This window comes from Rhagoletis zephyria, unplaced genomic scaffold, assembly GCF_001687245.7.
Source record: "Rhagoletis zephyria isolate East Lansing unplaced genomic scaffold, Rhagoletis_zephyria_1.1 Rzeph_scaffold_03138, whole genome shotgun sequence".
NCBI classification, from domain to species: Eukaryota; Metazoa; Arthropoda; class Insecta; order Diptera; family Tephritidae; genus Rhagoletis; species Rhagoletis zephyria.
The window spans coordinates 2,261-28,443 of record NW_016160222.1 but is presented as its reverse complement, the minus strand read 5'-3'; the positions used below and the strand labels follow the sequence as shown (position 1 = coordinate 28,443).

Genomic DNA, 26,183 nt, shown 5'->3' with positions numbered 1-26,183 from the left:
TTTGAGAGGTTTTGGTCCATTGTTTTGGAAAATGTGTTGCCGATGAATTAAAAACATACATCCAGTTAAAATAAAATTAACAATTTATTGCTAACAAAAACTGTAAATAATCTATTCTTTCTCTGTTGTCACATCTTTCTTTGGCTGTTGATTGGATTTTAAATGATCTTCCAACACTTCCCACGGTTTCTCATGTCGCACAGCATCCCATGGCAATGGTGCGACAAAGCGTTCAGGTTCCTGTAACTTTACCCCGTTTTCTTCTAAAGTTTTTAGGAATTTGTCCACCTTACCGCCAGCAACCGCATTGATATTGCAGGCCATTTCGGTAATACCAGATTGTAGGCACCTCATTGCCAGCACACGAGCAAGATTTACAAAGGCAGGAGTGTCAGACGTTTTGTATAAATGTTTCTTAATCGCCCATTCCGACGTACTAGCGCCGATAATGGGTCCGTTCTCGAAGTGTCTTACTTCCGCGGTAACATATCGCCCACTTATGCTGAGTTCTAACTTATGCCAAAACGAGCGGCCAGGTTTTTCCAAAAAATATCCGTTGGGCTTATGTGCAATACGCAGCCGTTCCAGGTTGCGGGGATTACGGTTAATTACTACAGGCTCACCAGTTGGTTTGCTAATTTCTTTGATTTTGCGCAACACCCGTGAGGATCGAAGAGGTTGGAAATGTCCAGACATGGCTAAAACTAAATTTTTCCTTGCCGTGTTTGTAAAATTAAAACTAGAGATGAAACCATACGAGAAAATACAAGTACATACTCGATACTTTTCTTTCAATACCAAGTAATTTTGGGATCGATATTTTTGAAAAAATTTTGTTCCGAAATCTGTTCCTCTTTATGCCTAATATGAATCACCCTGTGCTTTTATCAACTTAATTGGCAGCAATTATGATTCCCAGAGGATGATTAACTTGTGATTTAAAAAAAATTAATTTAACTTAATACGGAATACACAATGAGTACTGATACGAGTAGGTATCGATACTTTAGGTCCGGTATGTTTCAGGCATCGATACTTTTTTTCGATACTACTTTCAAGTAAAAGTATCGATGCCTGCATGGTATCGTTTCATTTCTAGTTACAACTCGCTTATAGGCGCCTGTTATACCATGTTCTGACCGACAACGGAAACACTTTGAAAATGAGTTTTGGAATTGTGGGCTGAAGGCTGTTCACACCGGCTGTTAGTGTTTTCGTTGACATTTCTTACATCCTCTGATTGCAATTATGCTACACAAAAACAAAACCAAAATGCTTTTCCCGCATTTTCTTCTCATTNATACATCTTCTGATTGCAATTTTGCTACACAAAAACAAAACCAAAATGCTTTTCCCGCATTTTCTTCTCATTAGCAACCTCCTTTTTTCATTCTTATTTTAGTTTGGCCAGCCAATTAACAATAAATACGAAATAGCGTATTAAAGATGAGAAAATATGACTTCCACTTCGATAAATAATCGAAAAAACTAGTTAAGACACCGATTGGAATGAGTGGAACGTGAGTTTTCAAGTAGTTTTCAGCGAAAACTGGTTTTCGTTTNTCTTACTTCCGCGGTAACATATCGCCCACTTATGCTGAGTTCTAACTTATGCCAAAACGAGCGGCCAGGTTTTTCCAAAAAATATCCGTTGGGCTTATGTGCAATACGCAGCCGTTCCAGGTTGCGGGGATTACGGTTAATTACTACAGGCTCACCAGTTGGTTTGCTAATTTCTTTGATTTTGCGCAACACCCGTGAGGATCGAAGAGGTTGGAAATGTCCAGACATGGCTAAAACTAAATTTTTCCTTGCCGTGTTTGTAAAATTAAAACTAGAGATGAAACCATACGAGAAAATACAAGTACATACTCGATACTTTTCTTTCAATACCAAGTAATTTTGGGATCGATATTTTTGAAAAAATTTTGTTCCGAAATCTGTTCCTCTTTATGCCTAATATGAATCACCCTGTGCTTTTATCAACTTAATTGGCAGCGATTATGATTCCCAGAGGATGATTAACTTATGATTTAAAAAAAATTAATTTAACTTAATACGGAATACACAATGAGTACTGATACGAGTAGGTATCGATACTTTAGGTCCGGTATGTTTCAGGCATCGATACTTTTTTTCGATACTACTTTCAAGTAAAAGTATCGATGCCTGCATGGTATCGTTTCATTTCTAGTTAAAACTCGCTTAAAGGCGCCTGTTATACCATGTTCTGACCGACAACGGAAACACTTTGAAAATGAGTTTTGGAATTGGGGGCTGAAGGCTGTTCACACCGGCTGTTAGTGTTTTCGTTGACATTTCTTACATCCTCTGATTGCAATTATGCTACACAAAAACAAAACCAAAATGCTTTTCCCGCATTTTCTTCTCATTAGCAACCTCCTTTTTTCATTCTTATTTTAGTTTGGCCAGCCAATTAACAATAAATACGAAATAGCGTATTAAAGATGAGAAAATATGACTTCCACTTCGATAAATAATAGAAAAAACTAGTTAAGACACCGATTGGAATGAGTGGAACGTGAGTTTTCAAGTAGTTTTCAGCGAAAACTGGTTTTCGTTTGACAGATTTTACATGNCAGCGAAAACTGGTTTTCGTTTCACAGATTTTACATGGACGAAAACACACGTTTTAGGTTGAAAACCAGTTTTAGCAACGAAAACATGTTTTCGATGTCGGTCAGAACATGGTATTACTACGTTTATACGCACGCATTACTTGCAAATAACAATTTGCAAAATGGTAAACTTTGCCGTATAAACGCTGAGTTAATTTTTTATTTGCAAATAACTAAATCACGCAAATAAGTATTGATTAGTGGTACTATTTGCAAATAAGCGCAAGACGCTGCCATTCTTAGGTTAATTTTATTTTTCAATGGTCATCTTATTGCCTTCTTATAATCAAGACGTTGCCATTTTTAACCTTATTTTCCTTTTCGATGGTCATATTATTGCCTTTTTTTAATCAGGAAATATTAAAAAAGAATTTTTCGCCATCGAATAAACAGTGAGTTAGGTATTTGCAAACTTAATTTATACACATTGTTTGAGTAAAGTAGGCATCTAGACAATAAACTCTCTTCGAAAAGCCAGAGACAGTGATGAAGACATCAAGAGAAGTGGGAATAAATTAGTAAAAAAATTTGAATGTTTTGCTATTGTATCTGAAAAATTGACTTGTGTAAGCCCCAAGTACGCGGCCTTAGGGAACAGCTGATTTTTGTTTGCAAACGCAACACCTACTTTAAGGTAAAGTTTTCGTAAATTAGGTGCAATTTTATAATTCATCCCTGATGGAATATCAGCTGTAAAAGAGGACCACAAACAAACAGCTGATTGCTCTTTGTTCAATAAACATACCTCCAAGTCAAAATTAAACATACCTAGCAGGATTGCCTAGAAACCAATTGATTGCCAATTAATTATAATTATTAATTGGCAATTAATAATTTGAATTTTCGTTTGATAAATTGTGTAACAATTAAGGGCTAAATTGGTGAAAAGGTTCTTAATTGCCAATAAGGTGCTTGTTTGAACATAGTCTAAGGTACGAAAATAAGATTATTATAAATTTTTGGAAAATGGGCGTAGCCATGCCCACTTATGATTACATATGTATATCTCGGTAACCGCTGCACCAATTTCCTCCAAACTTGGTACGTTTATTGGCGTTGGTGCAACAATCAAATGGCTGAAACATTAAAAAATCGGACTATAACTTCGCTCAAATCCCATATAAAGGTAATTTGGAGAAATACGAAATCTTCGATAAATCAGTAAATACCGAAGCTAATTTATTTAAAATTGATGTTTGCAATAATTCTTTAGCACAAAATACGTGTATAATAAAATTTTGGAAAACGGGCGTGACTCCGCCACTTATGACCACATGTGTGTATCACGGTAACCGTTTGAACAATTTGTACCAAACTCGGAACGATTATTGTGCTTGCTACGTAAAAGCAAAACACTGAAAATGATTGAAATCGGACTAAAATTCCACCCACTTTTTATATAACGGTAAAATTCAGAAATGCTTGAAACTACGATATTTCGAAATTTAAGGACGCTAATTTAGACAAAATTGATACTAACAACATACCCTTGAAAAGAAGTAATATTTTTATGGAATTTTGGAAAATGGGCATGATATCGACCACATATAACTATGCAAGTTTATCGAAGATGATTTATTTTGGAACGAATTTCCGTCATCCCTTGCCAATTTGGTTGGCAGACAAACCGGTTTCGGCATTGTGCCATCTTCAGTGTCATTTTTCGTTCTGTATGGTTCGAGTTTTTGTCCTTAATTTATGTTCATTTATCTTATGTAATGTGATTTTCGTCGATGACTAATTATTAGAAATGCCATGGTGTCCTTTTTTATTTCAGAAGCAGGTAATAGGTTGGTAGGTTCGCTGTCTCGATATTAACATCCGTTATGTTGTCTCTGTATGGTTTTTGCCTGCAGCTAGGTAAAAGTCGGTGATTTTTGTCCTGGTGGTACTTTGTGGTGTGTTCGGAGTGTCCATGTCTGTTGTTTTGTCGAAGATGTTTGAAAAAGGAATAAAACCATCCCTGCTTACCATGTAGCAGTAGTATTCGGAAAGATGGAAAAAACTATTTAATAATTGCGCCGGTTATCTAATGTTCGGCTCCGCCCAAACTTAGGGCCGGTTGTTCAATGTCTGGTTATCACTACCACTACACTATCGACGATTTCGACATCATGCATGTAACATGTGATCGATAAAGCAGTAGTTGTGCTTAACCGGAGCTTCTACCTCCGATTTGTGCTAATCAGACATTGAACAACCGGCCCTTAGACTTCTTTACTTGTTTTATTTCACCTGCTGCTATATGACACTTATGCCGAGCAGAAATTCAAGTTTTCCTTAAGCTTTAATACATATAACCACAAGCCAGCTAATAATCCGAGATTGGACCGATTGATTGATTCAGATTATATTAATGTGTAAACGCACTTTAATATTTCCAGATATCGAGTGTTTTATCGTCCACTAGCGAACATTACAGTGACATGGCAACACTATTCACCGACACGTTCACAATGAATCATTAATAAAAATGAACCTACGAATTATAAATACAAAACGTCAATTTAACTCATAAATAATAATAAATATTTACAAAGGCATTGCAAAAATAAACCTATGAATTATATATACAAAACGAAGTGTCAAATTAACCTTATAAATAATTCGTGTTTGTTTCTTTCCTAATTTTAGTCATGCGTCGTCCCAAAAGACTTTAAGTAATTTGTTAGGCACCTCAACAGTAAGCAGGCTTTCGTACTGGACGTTGCTGTGCCAATCCAAATTACCTGATAGTATTACCTGGAGATTTTAACGGCTTAATATTCGAAATATATCAATCGGCACGATGTTGTCTGTAGCTAGGTCAGGATTATGCGGCCGTGTTAGCCTCCTGGTTCGGGAAAGCTACGTGGTATTAGCGAGAATTCAGAAACCATGCACTGCTGGNAAATGTCAATTTAACTCATAAATAATAATAAATATTTACAAAGGCATTGCAAAAATAAACCTATGAATTATATATACAAAACGAAGTGTCAAATTAACCTTATAAATAATTCGTGTTTGTTTCTTTCCTAATTTTAGTCATGCGTCGTCCCAAAAGACATTTTAAGTAATTTGTTAGGCACCTCAACAGTAAGCAGGCTTTCGTACTGGACGTTGCTGTGCCAATCCAAATTACCTGATAGTATTACCTGGAGATTTTAACGGCTTAATATTCGAAATATATCAATCGGCACGATGTTGTCTGTAGCTAGGTCAGGATTATGCGGCCGTGTTAGCCTCCTGGTTCGGGAAAGCTACGTGGTATTAGCGAGAATTCAGAAACCATGCACTGCTGGATACCCAACTTCTTCAAAACGGGTAAGTTAATGTGGTGTGTGCTAAATGCACCCAAAAGTATATTTAGATTAAAATTTCCAATTATATAGTGAGACCCTTGTAACAATTATCTGAAAGCATTGAATGCCAAAATGTTATGAACGTTTGAAATCGTGTATGTAATTTTCATGGTCAATTTTTTTCCTGGGGCAAAGGCGCACATAAGCAATTACTTGGAATGACCTGAGGGCCGAAAAAAAAAACCCTATGAAAGGAGGATTCTGAAATGGGTAGATTTGTGTTTTGCCATTGAAAACGAATGAACGTAAAAATGTATAAGAACAAAAATATTTGCTTCAATCTACAATTTGTAATCGATTTTTTAAATGGCTTAAGCGAACTTATGCACATATGTATGTATGAACATACATATCGATGGCCCTCTGCAATAATGACACAATTTAAAAAATAAAGAGCCTTGCTANCGCTATGAAAGGAAAGTTCTGAAATGGGTAGATTTGTGTTTTGCCATTGAAAACGAATGAACGTAANAACCCTATGAAAGGAGGATTCTGAAATGGGTAGATTTGTGTTTTGCCATTGAAAACGAATGAACGTAAAAATGTATAAGAACAAAAATATTTGCTTCAATCTACAATTTGTAATCGATTTTTTAAATGGCTTAAGCGAACTTATGCACATATGTATGTATGAACATACATATCGATGGCCCTCTGCAATAATGACACAATTTAAAAAATAAAGAGCCTTGCTACTGTTAAGTGGCTAATGTCTTTAATTCTGGTCTAATCCATGTCTAATCCTTACTACATACTTTAGTAATCTTTACTACTTTCAATAATAAGGATTGGATAGTAAGTGTGTTAATTTTTACAGCTTTTATTTAACTTGGTCATGCCGCGGAAATTTCCAATCGATTTTAAACTAACTTCCCGACAAGCTAAAGACTTCAAATTTTCAGCATACTCTGGTATAAGTTTAGGCACTGGTATGATATATTAGCTCTGATCCAATACTTTTCGTGAAAAATCCTGTAAAACTGTCAAACAGCAAAATTACTCTCTGAAGTGAGAGTAAAAAGTGAGTAACAACAAAAAGTACGGGAACAAAAAACCATTTTTCCTGTAAAAACGTCAACCAGTGAAGAAAAAGTTCGGGTAAAATCTTGCAACTTCATTCTCTACACAACTCTCCAAAAGTCGCTCTCATTTACAGGATTTTGGAGGATTTCGGAGTACGGGAACATTTTTCCTGCAACTTCCTGCAAGTTCGTGTAAAATCCTGTAAGTTCATGGAGTACTGGATCAGAGCTATTCTATTGGGAATTCTTTGGTAAGATAACATACCGGAAATTAGTTTGAATGAATCAGCTGTTAACCTTGTGATATTTCTATACGAATTTCTGTAGACCACCTACCGGGTGTGTGGTTGGGACTTGAGCTGAATGCTTAAGTAAATCAAATAAGACACCGATTTGTTTCTGATTATGATCCTAATTCGTGACACATTGGGCGCGTTCATACGACTTACATAGCTATAAACGACAAACTTTCTTAAAAACGAAGTAAATCAGTACAAATTGTTAGTAGTTTCATTAGAGTTTGAGTAACTGCTTTCACTATATGGCTTTTAGTAACTTTAACGAAAGCTTAACTTATTTTATTTTATTAACTTTAGCACAGTTGTTACAAAAATTTTCTTGTCAAACAATCTTTTGTTATATGTTAAATATAAGCTTGTTTTAAAAAAATATTTTTTTTTTACTATTACATTATTTTTTATATTATTTTATTTGAAATTTGAATTAAGTCGCTATTGCAGAGGACCATTGATATATTCAAATTTATATTTATTGATATATTCAAATTTATATACATATGTACATTAAAGTGGTCCAAAAATGTATGTAAAAAAAATAAGGTCGCATTTTTAATGCCGCCAGCCCCTAGGATTTTTCTATACCAAAAAAAATTATACCCCTATTTTTTATTTTGAAATAAACAAAAGATTAGGGTGTGCTCAAAGCGCTCAAAGTTTTTAATGTATTTTATATGGGGGAAAAACAACTTTTCGTAGAAATAGTGTAGAATTCTTGAAAATCAATATTTTTCGATCGGAAAACTTTGCTTATCTTCAGGAGATTCCCGGTAATAATACCCAATTGTTCCTTTAACAATTTTTTCATGGTGACTATATTTTATGGGTCCTTGAAAATGCAATGGGGGGACCAATAAAAAATCTTTAATCATAAAAAATGGTTAAATAAACAATTGGATATCAATATTTGAAGTCTCCTGAAGAGAACCACAGTTTTACGATTGAATAATATTGATTTTCAAGAGTTTTATGCCATTTTTAAGAAAATTTGTTTTTTCGCCATATAAAATACATGGAAAACTTTGACCGCTGTGAGCACTCTCTAAATATTTTTTGATTTCAAAATAAATTATTTTCGTTTCAGAACAATCCTAGGGGGTGGCGGCATTAAAATTCCGACTTTATTATTTTGGACCACTCTAATGTACATACATATCGTCGTTTAAAGTACAACACCGCGATTCGTCGTTCTGCAAAACCTCGTAACTGACATTTGTGCCAAAAAAGATATTTGCTCACCGGAATCCCTTATCCATTTATACTTAAATATCGATACTTATATATAATAAAAAGAAGGGATAATTAGGTATGAAAGAGAAAACTGTTTTGAAATAGGACTAGCTTTACTATCCTACAAAATCTTGGCAACCTCACACACGCGGTTTTTTACTTTAAACGGTGATATACAGTTTGCCAAGAAAGTGTTTTTACATAGTAAAATATTCTCATTTTTCATGTTTATGTAACTAAAACCAGCGATTCTAGTTTAATTTAAAAAGCTTTTCACAGCTATTTCATTAACATTGAGTTTCAAGCAAAAATAAGAATAGAAATACAGAGCAAGAATTAAATTCAGCTGTCAAGAAAATGATTCCTTTTTTAACCTAATTCTTCTTCTTATTTGGTATTACAACCGTTTGTCAGTTTGGCAGTCCTTTGTAGAGTCCGATCGATTAATTGGCGTCGGCATCGGCCGTTTTTGGCCGATTCTTAGCCGATTTTTTAAATTTTTCCGCAGTATCAACAAATTTTCTTCAAAACTTGAAACTGTTTATTCAGATTTTTTAGAAGTTTTTTGAGTACGCAGTTTTTTAAATTTTAGTATAATAAAGCGCAAGTTTGAAGTAGCTAGGTAAATGTTGATTTTTGACAATTTTTTGTTCCCGCATTTTCCACAAAAATTTTTCCAAAAATCAATAGTAAGTCCTAGTTACTTAAAATTTGCACTTCATTAAAATAAAATTGAATGGGCTACAAAACTGCATACTCAGAATGTTTAAAGAAAAAGTTTGAAATTTTTACTAACATGGTTTTTGTTACATAACGAGCTATACTTTCATAAAAAAATAAAAAAAACATTAAATAAATGAAAGGGAAATAACCAAAGAATGCTAAAATGTCGTTACTGTAAGTATTGTTTCGATTATTTTTGAATTAATCGCTGAATTCCTAAATCCTTCGGGTTCTTTTCACTGGATTGTTAAATTGTTTACGTTACAAAAATACTTTTATCATTAAAAATCTACGGTTACTGTTTATTAACAAATTGTATTCCATACAACACCTTCATAGTTAGCAGAAGCTGCATATTTTTGCTACTATGAGTACAATTAAAAAAAGTGTTTTCGAAGCAACTATTTTTTTATCATTGAATAAGAAAAAGACTATGGAACAAAGTACTGCAATGATATATATGCATAGGCGATATGCTATTTTTAATACATATTTATGTACATATGTACATAAATAAGTGAATAGATTATTGAATGATTACACTGGCTTACAGCAAAAATGTTCAATGGATGCCACTATCCAATTCCTATATTGAATTGCTCCCTGATTCCGAAAATCGAGTTAATTGTTTATTCTATGGCTAACTTTTCGAGATATTTTAAATTTACCGTTATTCAGCTTAAAACAAAAATTGGTTCCACTTATTCACGTATATCTTATGAAATACGGCAATTGAAAGCCAATAAAACTCTTCATAAAACATGTATAAACCACTTTCCGATATGACTTATAGTTTCTGACAAATTAATTAATCATTCCAGTTTTTTTTAACTTTTAATGAAAAAAAAATCGAACTATAACAGAAGACAATTTTGAAAAATAACAGGCTTTATGCCAAATTTTTGCATTTGTGCTAAAATCTGTTCTGTTACAAAAAAAAATTAAGTTACCAGTGAAGAAAATCGATGGATAGGTAAAGAAATAATGAGTGGCCAAATGAAAATACGCAACGATTTTTTTCTATGAAAAATAAGCAGGAAAGAAAGTTGCTCATACGCCACGTAGACCTGAGTAACACGCTTTTCTGCTCATATTTCATACGAAAAATATTTGCGAATTTACATTTGACAACACGTTACTTCTTTATTTATCCATCGATTTTCTTCATTAGTAACTTTATTTTTTTTTGTAACAGAATAAAGCTTGCTCTGCACAAATGCAAAAATTTGTTATTTTTTTAATTTTTCTTCTGTTAAAGTTGGAATGGTTTATTAATTTGTCAGAAGTTAACAGTCCTATCGGAAAGTGATGTATATATGGTTTATGGCGAATTTTATTAGCTTTGATTTGACGTATCTCATTTTAAGATTGTTAAATTGGTTCGTAAGATACTACTTCTTGTTGGATGTCTGGTATTCAACTGTGGGGTTACCTGTGCAACCAACATAGACAGGATCCCAAGATTCCAATCTAAAACGCTAAGGGCCTTAACGGGAGCACCGTGGTATGTCCGCAATGAAAATATACATAGGGATCTTGTTATACCGATGGTTAAACCTGTAATCGACAGCAGCAGAGAAAAATATAAAATAAAACTGCGTAACCACCCAAATCCTCTGGCTAGTGGCCTGTGCAACACAACAAATATAACACGCCTGCGAAGAAGAGATCTACCAGCCTTTCGTTGAGTAACGTTAAACCGCAAAGCTCAACCCCAGGGTTTGAGCTATGTATATTATTGTAAATTAGACGTAAGATTTTTAAACTTGTTGTTGGGCTTAATAGTAAAATAAGCAGATCCAACAAATAAATACACGTATAATAAAAAAACTGTTTGTTTTAAGCTGAATAACGGTAAATTTGAAAATATCTGGAAAACGTATCCAAAAATAAAGAAAGAATTAACTCGATTTTCGGAATCACCGAGCAATTCTACATAGAAATTGGATAGTGGCGTCTGGAGAACAAAAACCAAACTAAAATTTGTCGTCCAGTGTTATTTGTTTATGTTTTTCTTTTGTTATTATAAAAGGTTATCAAAAACATTTGTTCTTGAATGAAGTAGTAGGTAGTTTTTAAGGAATCAGCATCGGCATCGGCCAAACATTGGGATTCGGTCTAGCCTTTTGCGGATTTATGGCAGTTATTCATCCCAAGTGCAGACACGTCCTTCTGTACTTGGTCCTTCCATTGTGTTCGTGGGAACCCTCCCTTCTGTTGCTCGTTCGGCTGCGCTTAATTAATTAATTTCCAATTCCTATGGCACCGGTGTGTTAACTTAACTTGTTTTTTTTTCATGCAAAAGAGATGTAATCCTAACCAGTCGATATGCACTAGACCCGAACCAGATCCAGATGCGGAAACACTTTCTACACAAGTCTTCTTAAGTAGATCGCATTTACTTAAGTATTTTATGTGGGTCAAAAAATTTTCCAGATTACGATTATCAGTTTCTTCCAGTTTGAAAGTTGTTTTAGTCCGTAACTCACGAGATAATCGATTTTTCATTAATAATCATACATATTTAAACCCAATTCTTACTTTTTAATTGCGTGATTTTAACAATCTATAATCTTACACTAGCCGTCTAAAGCTCATTAATCTGCCTGCATTTGCAGGTTACAGAGAGCTGCTAGGTATAATATTTAACGTTAAATTAATGACAGGTTTGATTAATAGCCCGGCCCTTCCGGCTGAAGTAAACTTTAAAGTTTCCTCTCGAGTATCAAGACAATTTCAAATTTTGATTTAAACGAATAGTTCCTTTTTTTGTGTCAAGATTTTAAATCTTATTTAAGCACGTTTGATATATCGGACTCACTTTTTACTGTAAAGAAAAGTATAGTGCCCTTTTCTATAAATGAAATAATATTTCTAACATACTCAATCAGCTGATGAATTTAATTCTGTGTCGGGATAGTTTTAGATCTCGCACTGAAAAATTGGAGGAAGTGATTTACATATCTGCGAACTTGACAAATATTTCTGACTTTATAACTAAACTCTTTGAAAAATTGTAAGTCCTATTTGGTTTGTCATAAAAATATCCTTAGAGAAACGATTAAATAGAACCTAGCTATGGCAATGCACAAAAAAAATAAGTGAATCTTTAAAGTTTAGTGTAATCACGTTATTGTTAAATAAACATGAAAACGATTGTAAGTTGGGTATGATTTTACACATGTCACCTTGATTATGATTATAATATCTACACCACACTCTTGTATGTATTAAGAATGAATTTTCAATGCCGCACATAAGGACTAATCGAGAATCTGGGGCGACAAAAATTGTTCTCCATATGCTTTTGACAGATTTCAATGAAAAGTAGGGCCAGTTTTTCAGTGGCAGTTTAAATTTAGCTCACGTAAACTGCGTTTAAATTGAACAGCTGGCTGATATTTGATTTACTGTTCTGAGTTTAAATCACAGCCGTCCATTGAAAAACTGGAGGTTTTCGTCGTTACTAATTTCGAAATTGATAACAATTTCTCAAAATTCAAATTGTGGATCCTGTAACAAAACGCCCATCCCTATTTTCGTCCATCATAATCGCTGTAAGCTCATCGCTATTTGCAACCTTCCCTTTGTCTATTCGCTGCGCTCTCGAATTCAAAATTCAGTAGTGTCGTGAACATAGAAGAAGAAGGGCGCAAACTGCGGTGAGTACCTTTTAGCTTGCATTCTAATGTTATTTAATTTTTCCACATATGTTAAATTTCCACACATTTTTCTTTAGAAATAAATAGTTGTTACCAGGCCATCCGGCACTATTATATTTCATCGCCTTTAATTTCACGACGCTACAGCTTTATTTCGCAGTGCTTTATATCGGACAATATTTTGTGCATTTGTAATAGCAAGTTGTCGCGGCCAGCGACATAACGGTTGATGTGCGAAGCCGTAGCCAGCGGTAGCCTAACTGTGAACCAGAACCTGAAACTATTATAAAGCGTTTGGAATGCCAACTCAGTATACTCCGCCGAGACGCAGTAGTTGCCTACAGCAAGAAGCAACAAGGGAATTAACACAAAGTTCGAGCAATATGAGCACATCCTCAGCCAATGCCGCTGCAGCCCTGTTGACGATGTCTACTGCCCAACCCGCCAGAACTTCATCGACGGCTGCTACGGCCACAGCCAATGCCATCGCTTCAAGCGTACCATCAAGGCCCGCCACATCTACAGCTCCGGTAGTCTCATCGCCTGCGGTTACTGCTAACACCGCTGCACCTTTGGTAAGTCTCTCAAACGCCGCTGCGGAACCAGTGGTTATACACGCCGCCTCAGCCCCAATCGCCACGTTCGCCCCCGCAATGGTTACACCAGCTGCCAACGCCGTCGCAGCTGCACCAGACAAATCAACCACTCTACATATCGTCGTTTAAAGTACAACACCGCGATTCGTCGTTCTGCAAAACCTCGTAACTGACATTTGTGCCAAAAAAGATATTTGCTCACCGGAATCCCTTATCCATTTATACTTAAATATCGATACTTATATATAATAAAAAGAAGGGATAATTAGGTATGAAAGAGAAAACTGTTTTGAAATAGGACTAGCTTTACTATCCTACAAAATCTTGGCAACCTCACACACGCGGTTTTTTACTTTAAACGGTGATATACAGTTTGCCAAGAAAGTGTTTTTACATAGTAAAATATTCTCATTTTTCATGTTTATGTAACTAAAACCAGCGATTCTAGTTTAATTTAAAAAGCTTTTCACAGCTATTTCATTAACATTGAGTTTCAAGCAAAAATAAGAATAGAAATACAGAGCAAGAATTAAATTCAGCTGTCAAGAAAATGATTCCTTTTTTAACCTAATTCTTCTTCTTATTTGGTATTACAACCGTTTGTCAGTTTGGCAGTCCTTTGTAGAGTCCGATCGATTAAGTGGCGTCGGCAGCGGCCGTTTTTGGCCGATTCTTAGCCGATTTTTTTAATTTTTCCGCAGTTTCAACAAATTTTCTTCAAAACTTGGAACTGTTTATTCAGATTTTTTAGAAGTTTTTTGAGTACGCAGTTTTTTAAATTTTAGTATAATAAAGCGCAAGTTTGAAGTAGCTAGGTAAATGTTGATTTTTGACAATTTTTTGTTCCCGAATTTTCCACAAAAATTTTTCCAAAAATCAATAGTAAGTCCTAGTTACTTAAAATTTGCACTTCATTAAAATAAAATTGAATGGGCTACAAAACTGCATACTCAGAATGTTTAAAGAAAAAGTTTGAAATTTTCACTAACATGGTTTTTGTTACATAACGAGCTATACTTTCATAAAAAAATAAAAAAAACATTAAATAAATGAAAGGGAAATAACCAAAGAATGCTAAAATGTCGTTACTGTAAGTATTGTTTCGATTATTTTTGAATTAATCGCTGAATTCCTAAATCCTTCGGGTTCTTTTCACTGGATTGTTAAATTGTTTACGTTACAAAAATACTTTTATCATTAAAAATCTACGGTTACTGTTTATTAACAAATTGTATTCCATACAACACCTTCATAGTTAGCAGAAGCTGCATATTTTTGCTACTATGAGTACAATTAAAAAAAGTGTTTTCGAAGCAACTATTTTTTTATCATTGAATAAGAAAAAGACTATGGAACAAAGTACTGCAATGATATATATGCATAGGCGATATGCTATTTTTAATACATATTTATGTACATATGTACATAAATAAGTGAATAGATTATTGAATGATTACACTGGCTTACAGCAAAAATGTTCAATGGATGCCACTATCCAATTCCTATATTGAATTGCTCCCTGATTCCGAAAATCGAGTTAATTGTTTATTCTATGGCTAACTTTTCGAGATATTTTAAATTTACCGTTATTCAGCTTAAAACAAAAATTGGTTCCACTTATTCACGTATATCTTATGAAATACGGCAATTGAAAGCCAATAAAACTCTTCATAAAACATGTATAAACCACTTTCCGATATGACTTATAGTTTCTGACAAATTAATTAATCATTCCAGTTTTTTTTAACTTTTAATGAAAAAAAAATCGAACTATAACAGAAGACAATTTTGAAAAATAACAGGCTTTATGCCAAATTTTTGCATTTGTGCTAAAATCTGTTCTGTTACAAAAAAAAATTAAGTTACCAGTGAAGAAAATCGATGGATAGGTAAAGAAATAATGAGTGGCCAAATGAAAATACGCAACGATTTTTTTCTATGAAAAATAAGCAGGAAAGAAAGTTGCTCATACGCCACGTAGACCTGAGTAACACGCTTTTCTGCTCATATTTCATACGAAAAATATTTGCGAATTTACATTTGACAACACGTTACTTCTTTATTTATCCATCGATTTTCTTCATTAGTAACTTTATTTTTTTTTGTAACAGAATAAAGCTTGCTCTGCACAAATGCAAAAATTTGTTATTTTTTTAATTTTTCTTCTGTTAAAGTTGGAATGGTTTATTAATTTGTCAGAAGTTAACAGTCCTATCGGAAAGTGATGTATATATGGTTTATGGCGAATTTTATTAGCTTTGATTTGACGTATCTCATTTTAAGATTGTTAAATTGGTTCGTAAGATACTACTTCTTGTTGGATGTCTGGTATTCAACTGTGGGGTTACCTGTGCAACCAACATAGACAGGATCCCAAGATTCCAATCTAAAACGCTAAGGGCCTTAACGGGAGCACCGTGGTATGTCCGCAATGAAAATATACATAGGGATCTTGTTATACCGATGGTTAAACCTGTAATCGACAGCAGCAGAGAAAAATATAAAATAAAACTGCGTAACCACCCAAATCCTCTGGCTAGTGGCCTGTGCAACACAACAAATATAACACGCCTGCGAAGAAGAGATCTACCAGCCTTTCGTTGAGTAACGTTAAACCGCAAAGCTCAACCCCAGGGTTTGAGCTATGTATATTATTGTAAATTAGACGTAAGATTTTTAAACTTGTTGTTGGGCTTAATAGTAAAATAAGCAGATCCAACAAATAAATACACGTATAATAAAAAAACTGTTTGTTTTAAGCTGAATAACGGTAAATTTGAAAATATCTCTAAATATATTTTGATTTTAAAATAAAAAAACAGGGGTATACTTTTTTTCGGTATAGAACAATCCTAGCGGGTGAGAGCATTAAATTTCCGACTTTACTTTTTTTGGACCACCCTAGTGTACAACCTTCTGTAAGGGAGTGTAAAAACTCTAATGTCACTAGTGAGAAACCTTTTATTATTGAATCATGGTACTTTTGTAGATAATTTTCTGCCGCCAGTGTAGTTCTTAACGGCCCACGGCGTATACGATACCTTCTTAACACAAAAAAAAGCTCTACAACTTTTGAATGATAGTTGTTTTCGATTAATGGTGCCAGACGCTAGCATGCTTTTGGGGGTAGCTTGAGAGTTGTCACCCCTGCCATTGCGGAGACGCTAAGTGATAACATAAAATGTGCAGCGCTGAAGTGTGTGCGCTAGTATCAACAGCTGACTGGCCACAATGAAACTGCTCTTCGGAGCACCAAAGCACACCCGTTGGGTGGCTCGCTCTTTTAAGAGATTTTAACTAGTTCGCGCTAGCAGCTACTTACTGTCTGCTTTGCTGGCATTTGACTGCCAGTGATTGTTGCTAGGTCCAACCGGTTGAACGAACATTAGAACGCGCGCATGTTTGTGTAATGAATCGCGTGAAAAATAATAGGAATTTCAAGTAAAATAGTTGCAAAGAAAGAAAAGTTGTGGTGAAAAAAACAAGAACAAGATTTTGTTATTATATAGCTGCTGTAGCACAAAAAATTCCTGAAACCCCAAGTTATTTTAACATATTTTTAATAATACTTCTTATTCATAAACAACGAGAAAATTTCGTTCGAAAATATTAAAAATTCTGTGCTATAATTAGTAATGAAAAGAGTAGCGCACTTTCGAAGACAACGACAACGATCGGGTGAAGACATCCACAACGGCAGCTGAGGCAGGGACGGCCGCAGCAGGAAAGCTACCGAAATTAATTCCTTAAATTTTTACGCTTAGTTATGAGAATGGCGCATGATTTTGCTACTTAAAAGCGGTAAGTTACATTAAAATGTTATAAAATTTATTGAAGTGACAACGAAATAGAAGCGAAAAAATATAAAATTTTCGTCGACAGAAAAAAAACGTACATACATACATATGTATGTTTAAAATGCAGAGTTATGTATGTTGTCAAGTTCGTTTAGCACTCGAGAGCGCGAATGGACATTATAAATATGTATATTCATATACACCTAAGTATGTATGTACATTAGGGCTGTGCGATTAATTGATTATTCTAAATTTTAATTAATCATAATGTAGATAACTCAATTATTCGATTAATTGGAAATTATGATTACTCAACAGTTCAATTACTCGAATAACCAAGATTTTGATTAACCAAAAACAAAAATATATGAGTAATTTGATTTATGAGTAATCAACATTATGAGTAAAATGAGTAATCAACATTTCAAAGTACTGTTTACATATAAAGCAGTTGAAGTTCCTTGATACTTTGAAAACAACGTTTCTGTTTGCAAAAATAATTTTTTCATGTACAGAATGTGAAAAAGAAAAAAAAAGCATTTGCCAAAGCAAACTCATTTAACGAGCAAAATCAATTTTTTTAAGTAATCATATATCAAGTAACTCGATTAATCATCGTTTCGAGTAATCAAAATTTTAATTAATCGAGTAATTGATTAACCGGAAAACTGATTAACCACCTAGGTCGAGTAATCGAATAATTGCACAGCCCTAATGTACATAGATATTGGTGTTGTATAAGTAACATGCGTATGCTGAACTCCCTCTGTGGTATCAGGAAAGTGTGACGTTTCAATGTTTGCGCCTGCAAGCTCTCGTTATCAGTTGACATTGTTCTCACGCATGCTGGTTGAGATAAAATAAAACGGCTCGGGATGTTTAAAGACCATTTTAAACTGTGTAAATAAAAAGGAAAATACGCTCACATCAATATTTCATTAATGAATATTTGATTTTGTGGCTGCCCCCTATTAGGTACTTCATTAGTAGTGCAATACTTATAGTTAAATTTACTACAAAACTGTTTTAGTGTTTTGATGAAATATGGATTTATATAAACAGAGTTCAATCCGGATTTTTTTAATATACGCATAATCCGGATAACAAAATGGAACGGATTTTAACGTATTATCTTCTTATTGGCACTGTAACCACTTGAGCGATTTTGGCCGAGTTCAACAAAGCACGCCAGTCGTTTCTAATCTGTGCCAACTGACGCCAATTGGAAATGCCAAGTAAAGCCAAGTCCTTCTTTCCATCGCAGTGGGGGCCTCCCTCTTCCTCTGCCACCACCAGCGGGTTCCGAGTTGAATACTTTCAGAGCTGCAGCGTCGGTGTCCATTCGAAAGTCATGGCCAAGCCAGCGGAGCCGCTGTATTTTCATTCGCTGCACTATGTCTATGTCATTGTAAAAATCATACAGCTCATGATTTCATCGTCTGCGGTACTCGCCGTCGCCAACGCGTAAAGGTCCGTAAATCCTCTCTCGAATACTCCAAGAGTTGCCACATCGGATGTTGTTCATGCTTCTGCGCCATATACCAGCACGGACATGATGAGTGACTTATAGAGCGTGGTTTTCGTACGTCGAGAGAGGACTTTACTCCTGGATTGCCTATTCAGTCCAAAGTACCACTTGTTGGCAAGAGTGATTCTCCACTTTCGCGAAATTATAACTGTCAACAGTGACGTGGGTGCCAAGACGCTAATGGCCTGATTGTTTGTTTGATGAGAGGAGATACTTCGTCTTGTCCTCGTTGACCACCTGACCCATTCGCTTTGCTTCCTTATCTAACTTGGAAAAGGCAGAACAGATTTCGCGGTTTTTGATACCGATGATGTCGATGTCATCGGCGCACTAAGGGGTATTTGAGGCAAAAAACCGGTCAAAAGTGGTTTTTCTAAAATTCATAAAATTACACAAACAATGCATGTTTAAATAAGTACCATAACCGGTTCACCGCCCCCAAACCCGCGAGTTTCACTGCGTCTGGCCACAAAATCAGTCGGAACCTAGCCTTTGTGTGTAACGCGTGTCTTTGTTGTCGGCGCTTTTGATTATTTTACATGTTTCTCTGTGTTAATGTCTCTTCGTATGGTGAATTACCAGAAAAATTCGTACTGAATATGGATGTTCAAGGTATGTGCTTTGTATAAAAATATGTTACAGTTAATTTCTCGTCAAAGTTCCGCATTTAGACTTATGTTGAAAATTTCCTTCTTAAAAACATGTTATTTTTAACAAAAGTTTAAAACAATAGTGTTTTTGTTTATTTGTCGGGCTTTGTCGCCTTACATTTAAAATGTGATAATAAAGTTTGAACCTTTGCCTATCTGAATGAAAAATAAAATCTCCCCCGCGACCCACCCCAACCTTTTTAAATTTTTTTTTAGTCAAAGACAAAATTTTTAAAAAAATATTCTTTTTGCTTAAATTTTTTCTTTTATAATACATTGAAAATAACGCTAAAAATCTGAAGGAAACTGTAGACAGTGAAATATCAGTGAAAATCAGTCACAATATTTTGCTGACAATGGTAGACGGAAAGGTCTGCAACTCCGCAACGGAAACTGCATCAACTATGCGATGTTATATATGCGGCCAGACATCAAAGGATTTGAACAAACTAGAGAAAGGTGCTGTTAAAAAAGAAGCCCTAAAGTTTGGGCTCTCAGTACACAGGAAGAGAAAAGGATTGTTAAAGAAACAAAATAGAAATTACGGAAATCTCTCAGAGAAGAAATAAGTCTACTTGTTGATGTTCCTAAAGCTGGCTTTGGAAACAGCAATGATGGGAATACGTCCAGGCGGGCATCAACTTGGAATCAATCAATAAGTTTAAAGTGATTCTTGAGGTAATCTCAAGTGGCCATGAGGTTGATCACCAAAAATTTTAGGATTATGCCCAAGACACTGCCAAACTGTATGTGGAATTGTACGGATGGCATCCAATGTCGCCTACAGTCCACAAAATTCTGATGCACGGATCGCAAGTGATGGCAGAAGCAATTCTGCCAATTGGACAATTGTCCGAGGAAGCCGCTGAGGCGCGAAATAAGCATATTCGCAAATATCGGGTAGACTTTGCAAGAAAATTTCCGAGGACTAAATGCAACAGAGACATTTTAAATAGATTACTTTTAACATCCGATCCTCTCTCNCCGAGGACTAAGTGCAACAGAGACATTTTAAATAGATTACTTTTAACATCCGATCCTCTCTCAGCTCGAGTCGGCCAAAAAATAAAAAGAAAATCTTGCCATTTTCCGCCGAGGCAAACACCATTTTGATTGCTGCAACGAACTTAAATAGGTCGGACGACAATACTGTTGAAGATATTGATGATGATGAAGAGTATTCGGATGTTAACAGCGAATTGGATGGCATTGACTCCGAATAAAATCAACTTTTCAAAAAATTTTACTTTAAAATTTTTTCCCTTTTTTTATGTATTTTTTATTGATAAATGCAAAATATTGATTATATATTGTTTTTTATTGTATTTTGAGATAATATAGGCCCCTAAATAATTTTGACCGGTTTTTTGTCTCAAATACCCCTTAGTGCGGCGTACGCCAGCGATTGCACGCTCTTGTAAAAAATTATTCCTGAGCGGTTCAGTTCTGAAGCACTTATTATCTTATCCATCAGATGAAAGAAATCACATGAAAGGAAGTCACCCTGTCTGAAACCCCGTTTGGTAGCAAACAGCTACAGCTTTCAGCGCCGCTACAAGTCAGTAGGGTGGAAAAGTGTTCCCTCCATAATTTAAGTACGTTTTGGACAACTGTCACTGTACGCCATTGTTGTTCTTGCAAGAGTCGCCCTGGTCTTAAAACCTTCCGTAAGTCGCCTAACTCTTTCGTAAAATTTTCGGGCGTTTTCCTGTCGGCCCGCGTTTCAAGCTCTTCGCACTCACGCACTTCGGCCTCTCTCTTATTGCGGCAAATACGTCTCTTATTGGTGAAAAAGCTTAAATTTATCAATAAAAAAAATTTTGTCATTGATACAGAATTAAATAAATGAATTGTATGCTTTCAGAATGCTTTTTTGTAATTGAAATATATTTGGAAGGTTGTAAACAAGTTTGGTCGGATTTGGGAAGAAAATTGGTAGCGGAAAAAATTGTTAGTAGCAACGCTGGTCCACATACAACCTTGGCGTTGCGTTTGCGATGGCGTCGCTTTGACAGCAGCGCGAATAACGCCTATGCTTGCTACAATGAACGCTTAGCAGAGAATACTTTGGTCACTAAATTAACGTACTAGCGGCAGATAAATCAAAATCTTAAATCAATAATTTCATTAAAAACTATATTTCTTGCCCGCATTTGGTTTAAAAAGGAAAATTAAATCACATAATTTTGATTATTTGGACAGCTGACTGACGAACGACGCACGCGAAAAGTTGAGAGTTGGCCATCTTTCTGCGTTGTGTTGGCGTTGGCTTTGCCCAACTTTGGTCATGTGGAGAATTTCTTATAACTGCATGTAGTCATAGTCAGCTGTCGAAGCGACGCCAACGCCAACGCAACGCTAAAGTTGCGTGTAAACGGGCCTATACGTAAACGAACTGCGGCGCTGGCGTTGCTCGCGAGCAAATATTGCCCACCTACATATGTTGTAGAGGTTAACTAAAGGTACACCCGCGCCATACAGCAACACCGATTCTTTTGAAAACTTAGCTGAAGAGGAAAATTCTGTTTTCGTTTCTTTAAATATTGCACTCCAATAAGGCCAAACGGCCCATCCTCTGCCCTTTGATGCTTTGTCAGGGGAGATGGTTGCTCTGAAAAGTAGAAGGTTGCTTAAAATGACAATATTATGAAAGGCGTGAGCCCGATAAGGATAAGTAGACAAAACATGCACTTTTTTCATAACAAAATCTGTGTTTAAAGGGAAGATAAATTTTAAAACCTATTTGAGAAAACGGCCCTAAGTATGAGTAGGCGCGTGATGCGTGTAGTATTTAAAATACGGTACAATTAAATAACTGTGTACTTTAGCATGTAGAATAATAAAAAAATATATTCAACGAATTTTCTGCTATAAAAGTCCTTGTGAAATTGTCAGAAAAAATTCTATATTTGTAAAAAATATTACGCGCATTTATTTTGTCAAGCAATTGTAAGCATTCGCCCGCGTTACGTTGACGTTGTGCAAGACGTAATTTTTTGCATTTTTCGTTTGTGCAACAAATTAAGAGCAACAACTTATGTATATACATTAATAGATAGTTTTTCCGGTACTGATTGATTTTAAGTTATGGTGGAATTATTATTTTTATTATTACGTCATGATTTTAAGTGCTTTTTGAAAAAAAAAACAAACTATAAATGCAAATAAAACCCGCGAAAGCAATTCTTTAATTCATCATTTGTTAATTTTACTGTGTTTTCCTATTATTTCTTCAATCATCCCAAACTCATCACCAACAACAAAAAATAAATAAAAAATAAACAATATCGCGCCCATCATCGCCTCCGCGCTGCGCCAGTTTCACGTTCATCCTCAGCAAGAGCCCCGACCACAGCAGCAACTCGCCATGGGATATAACATTGATTGGATATTCTCTCGTTTGCGGTGTCCTTCAGGCTTATGGTATATTTTTAGTCAAATTGCCATTACAGCGGTGGGATTGTTTGCCAAGTTCGTGCTGGGTAAGTGGCTATAAAAGTAATGAATGAAAAATAATAGGAGTTATGTGATTTTCAATTACTATAAAAGTTGTTTTAAAGCACTTATTTAGTTAACACTAAAATCGAAATTCGCCATCAACACCACCTTGTATAAATTCGCCTTGGGATTTCCTTTGGAAGTGAAAAGTGAAAGACTCAAAACCCGAACGTACATTTTATAAAAAAAAGGTTTAAGTATACAGTACAGTATTTCCCGGCACTTAAGCACACCGAATAAAATTATTCCCCTTTAAGTAAGAATAAAACAACTACAATTGTGTTTTTATAACCAAATCGTACCGAAACTATTTCGATATACTATACTCGCCACTTACAAGCACTTCCCGTTTATTAGCGCGAGATATATTTTACATCACAGTATACTTACTTCTGCGCATACATTTAGCTTATAAAGTATTCCCCGCTTAATTGACCCCCGGTTAATTGATTAAAAATGTACCTATCAAATCATTTATTTCTTTCCTCATTTTAAGTACGTACGCACCTAATTGTACTTTGTCATTTTTAATGGCACACTTCCTATTCAGTTCAACTGCGAAATAAACAGTTTCGAAATAATCACGCAAATGTGAGCCATGGACAGACGCTATGCAAACATGTATGTAGGCAAAATTAATACGATTTACATTAAAAACATGTGTGCTGTATCAATATGCAAATTTAAACATACATACATATATAGGTACCTTTGTACATTAATTTTTTGAGTATAAGTATGTAGTTTGTTCGATGGCCTTCGTGATTTGCTATACTAAATAATGACTGAGTTTCTTAACTATAAGTCGCACCAAGTTCACACTGCAGCGTCCATGAAAAATGACCTAGTATATGGAAGCAAACGAGAACGAAAAAGTAACGTTCAGAAGAAGAGAAGGCAAAAAGTTCAAGCGCCCCGAAATGAATATTCAGTGTGCTTATTTAGCTTTACTATGGTTTTTGTTGGGTTAGGTTATTTTGGTGATGCAACGAAACACTTCAACAATAAAAACATAAACAAGAGCTACACATTAGAGACCAAATTTTTGCCAACAAGATTAGGCACGGCTAAGCAGAAAAAAGATGTGACGCTATAAATATGTACGACCTTAAAAGCGTCTAGCCTGCACATCAGGGTTAGAACTATAGCTAGCCTAAAACGTAGTAAATGACGTGAGAAATCGTAGCAGAAAATAAAGTTCCGTAGTCGATTTTGTATATAAATACCCATCTGCTGTGTACATAAAATAAATAGGACGTTATAAAAAATGGAAATGGAAATGGAAATGGAGGCAGGGGTAGATATTTATGTCTTGTTAATGTATGAATCTGATTCAGCAATCAGCCAAAAGTGGACGCCTCTCTGGACGAGATTCGTTTTCGATGCCAAAAGTGGGTTCCAGTGCAAAAACATACCTTTCATATACTTTGGTATATAGATATGGTAAATGTTTTCGGTTAGTCAGTTTTAAATGCAAGAAAAGGGAACTGCTTTAGAAATAAAATAAATGTGTTTGTTAAATTTCCCCAAAATTTATTAAATTTAGTACTTAGAGCCAAAAGAATTTTGTAGGAGGCTCGGTGCCATAGTGATAAACTCTTCATTGCCTTCCAAAAAAAAAAACAAATTGGCGTAAAACGGGCAGGGTACACCAAATCTCATCAAAATATAATATTTTAGCATTTTCTCCTATTTTTTAAGTTGGTGGACGATAATATTAACTGATTTTGACGTTCTTTCAGATTTATGCTTCCCTGGTTAAAATTGGCATATACTATGAATTTATTAAAAAGGGATAACATTTATAATTTTCGCATACAAGAGGTATGTGCGTTTCACTGCGTCGACTTATACCATTCTCCACATTTCTTCATTTTTAAGTATAGAATAGATTATATATGGAATTTCAGCGAATTTGTTGTACGGTTACTACTTTTGGCCGCAGAATATATGGGGACGTCCCACTGTGCCACTTCAGAAAAAAAATGTAAAAAATCAACGGGTTTTTAAGTGACATCATACATCAATTCCTGGTCCGAGCAATATCTAAAATTAGCAAAAGTTATTTCTAACACCAATCGCCCCTCGGCAGGGAATGGCGAACCTCCGAGTGTATTTTTACCTCGAAAAAGCTTTTCATTAAAACCATTGCCGTTCGGAGATGGCTCAACCAAACACAAACATATTATGTAAACGTCAATCTATTATTATATGAAAAAAAATTTCCAAAGTTGTCAAAACGTCGTGGCCCTATTTTATCGGGAATCAATGTATATGTTGTTTAGTTAAGTATGCAAAAATGGTTGCATATCATTCTTTTATGTTCTACGAAAAAAGCATCACGTTATCTTTCAATTAGGTCCCTGGGGTTTTCACCATTACACCTTCGGAACTCTAAAACTAGAAGACAAGTACTCTTTGGCCGAAGGAACGAACCAAATTAAGATTTGATGATATAGCGTTATCCTCTTCTATTTCAAACAAGTCTAATATATTTTAACAAACGCGCGGAAAAAAATTATCTTAAAAATTACGATTCAACTCAGTTCGATTGAACTGATCTAGGGTAACAAACCCCAAACCGGATTTCGCAAGGCTAGCTCGCTTTTAAAAGATATTGATGATGAAAATTTCGCTCTTGCAGCGCATTTAAAAGAAGTTCATTCTCATTACTACAGTTATATTTGATATGGAAAACCATTTTTCTCTACTAAATAAATAAGAAAAAAAGGAATTATTAGCAATTTTAGTATTTAATCAGCTCTCTGTATTAAGATATTTAAACTATTCGTAGCATGACTTTAACTTCTGTGTCTTCATCTTGTAGCGTAGTGTAATTTTCTCGCAAATCAGGTGATATGCGATAATGTCAATGGAATAAATGTCATTGACATTAATACATATTTGAAAAGTGAATTAATGTCAATGTCATAGATACACAGGCCAAAAGTGAAATAATGTCAGAAGAATTGTATAAATAATGTCATTGACTTTAATACACAATTGAAAAGTGAATTAATGTCAGAAATGTTAAAAATCATGCAAGCTTTACGTTGACGTGAAATAAGGCGCAGCGGAAATAACGTCCATGGACTCTATTTCTTATCGTCCTTAGACAATAGAATTACCTTTTCGAAAGTACAGTAAAATCCATGGACATTATTGACATATAATACAGCTTTATTTCACTTTTGGCAT

At 35.0% G+C, this 26,183-nt stretch overlaps 3 protein-coding genes across 3 annotated transcripts in view; 1 reads left to right on the top strand and 2 right to left on the bottom strand.

Annotated features, from left to right (window-relative positions):
- Positions 1–26,183, bottom strand: part of LOC108368473 (uncharacterized) — a 44,445-nt gene that overhangs the window by 16,799 nt on the left and 1,463 nt on the right. The gene's annotated exons all lie outside the window — the stretch shown is intronic.
- Positions 63–757, bottom strand: mRpL18 (mitochondrial ribosomal protein L18). Its single transcript, XM_017623320.1, has one exon. It carries the CDS (start codon positions 694–696, stop codon positions 112–114), a length of 585 nt encoding a protein of 194 aa, XP_017478809.1. The 5' UTR covers positions 697–757; the 3' UTR covers positions 63–111.
- On the top strand, positions 5,668–24,799 carry LOC108368474 (tafazzin, phospholipid-lysophospholipid transacylase). Its single transcript, XM_017623322.1, has 3 exons — positions 5,668–5,945; positions 22,807–22,969; positions 24,728–24,799. The coding sequence occupies exons 1-3, from the start codon at positions 5,823–5,825 to the stop codon at positions 24,745–24,747; spliced, it is 306 nt and encodes a 101-aa protein (XP_017478811.1). The 5' UTR covers positions 5,668–5,822; the 3' UTR covers positions 24,748–24,799.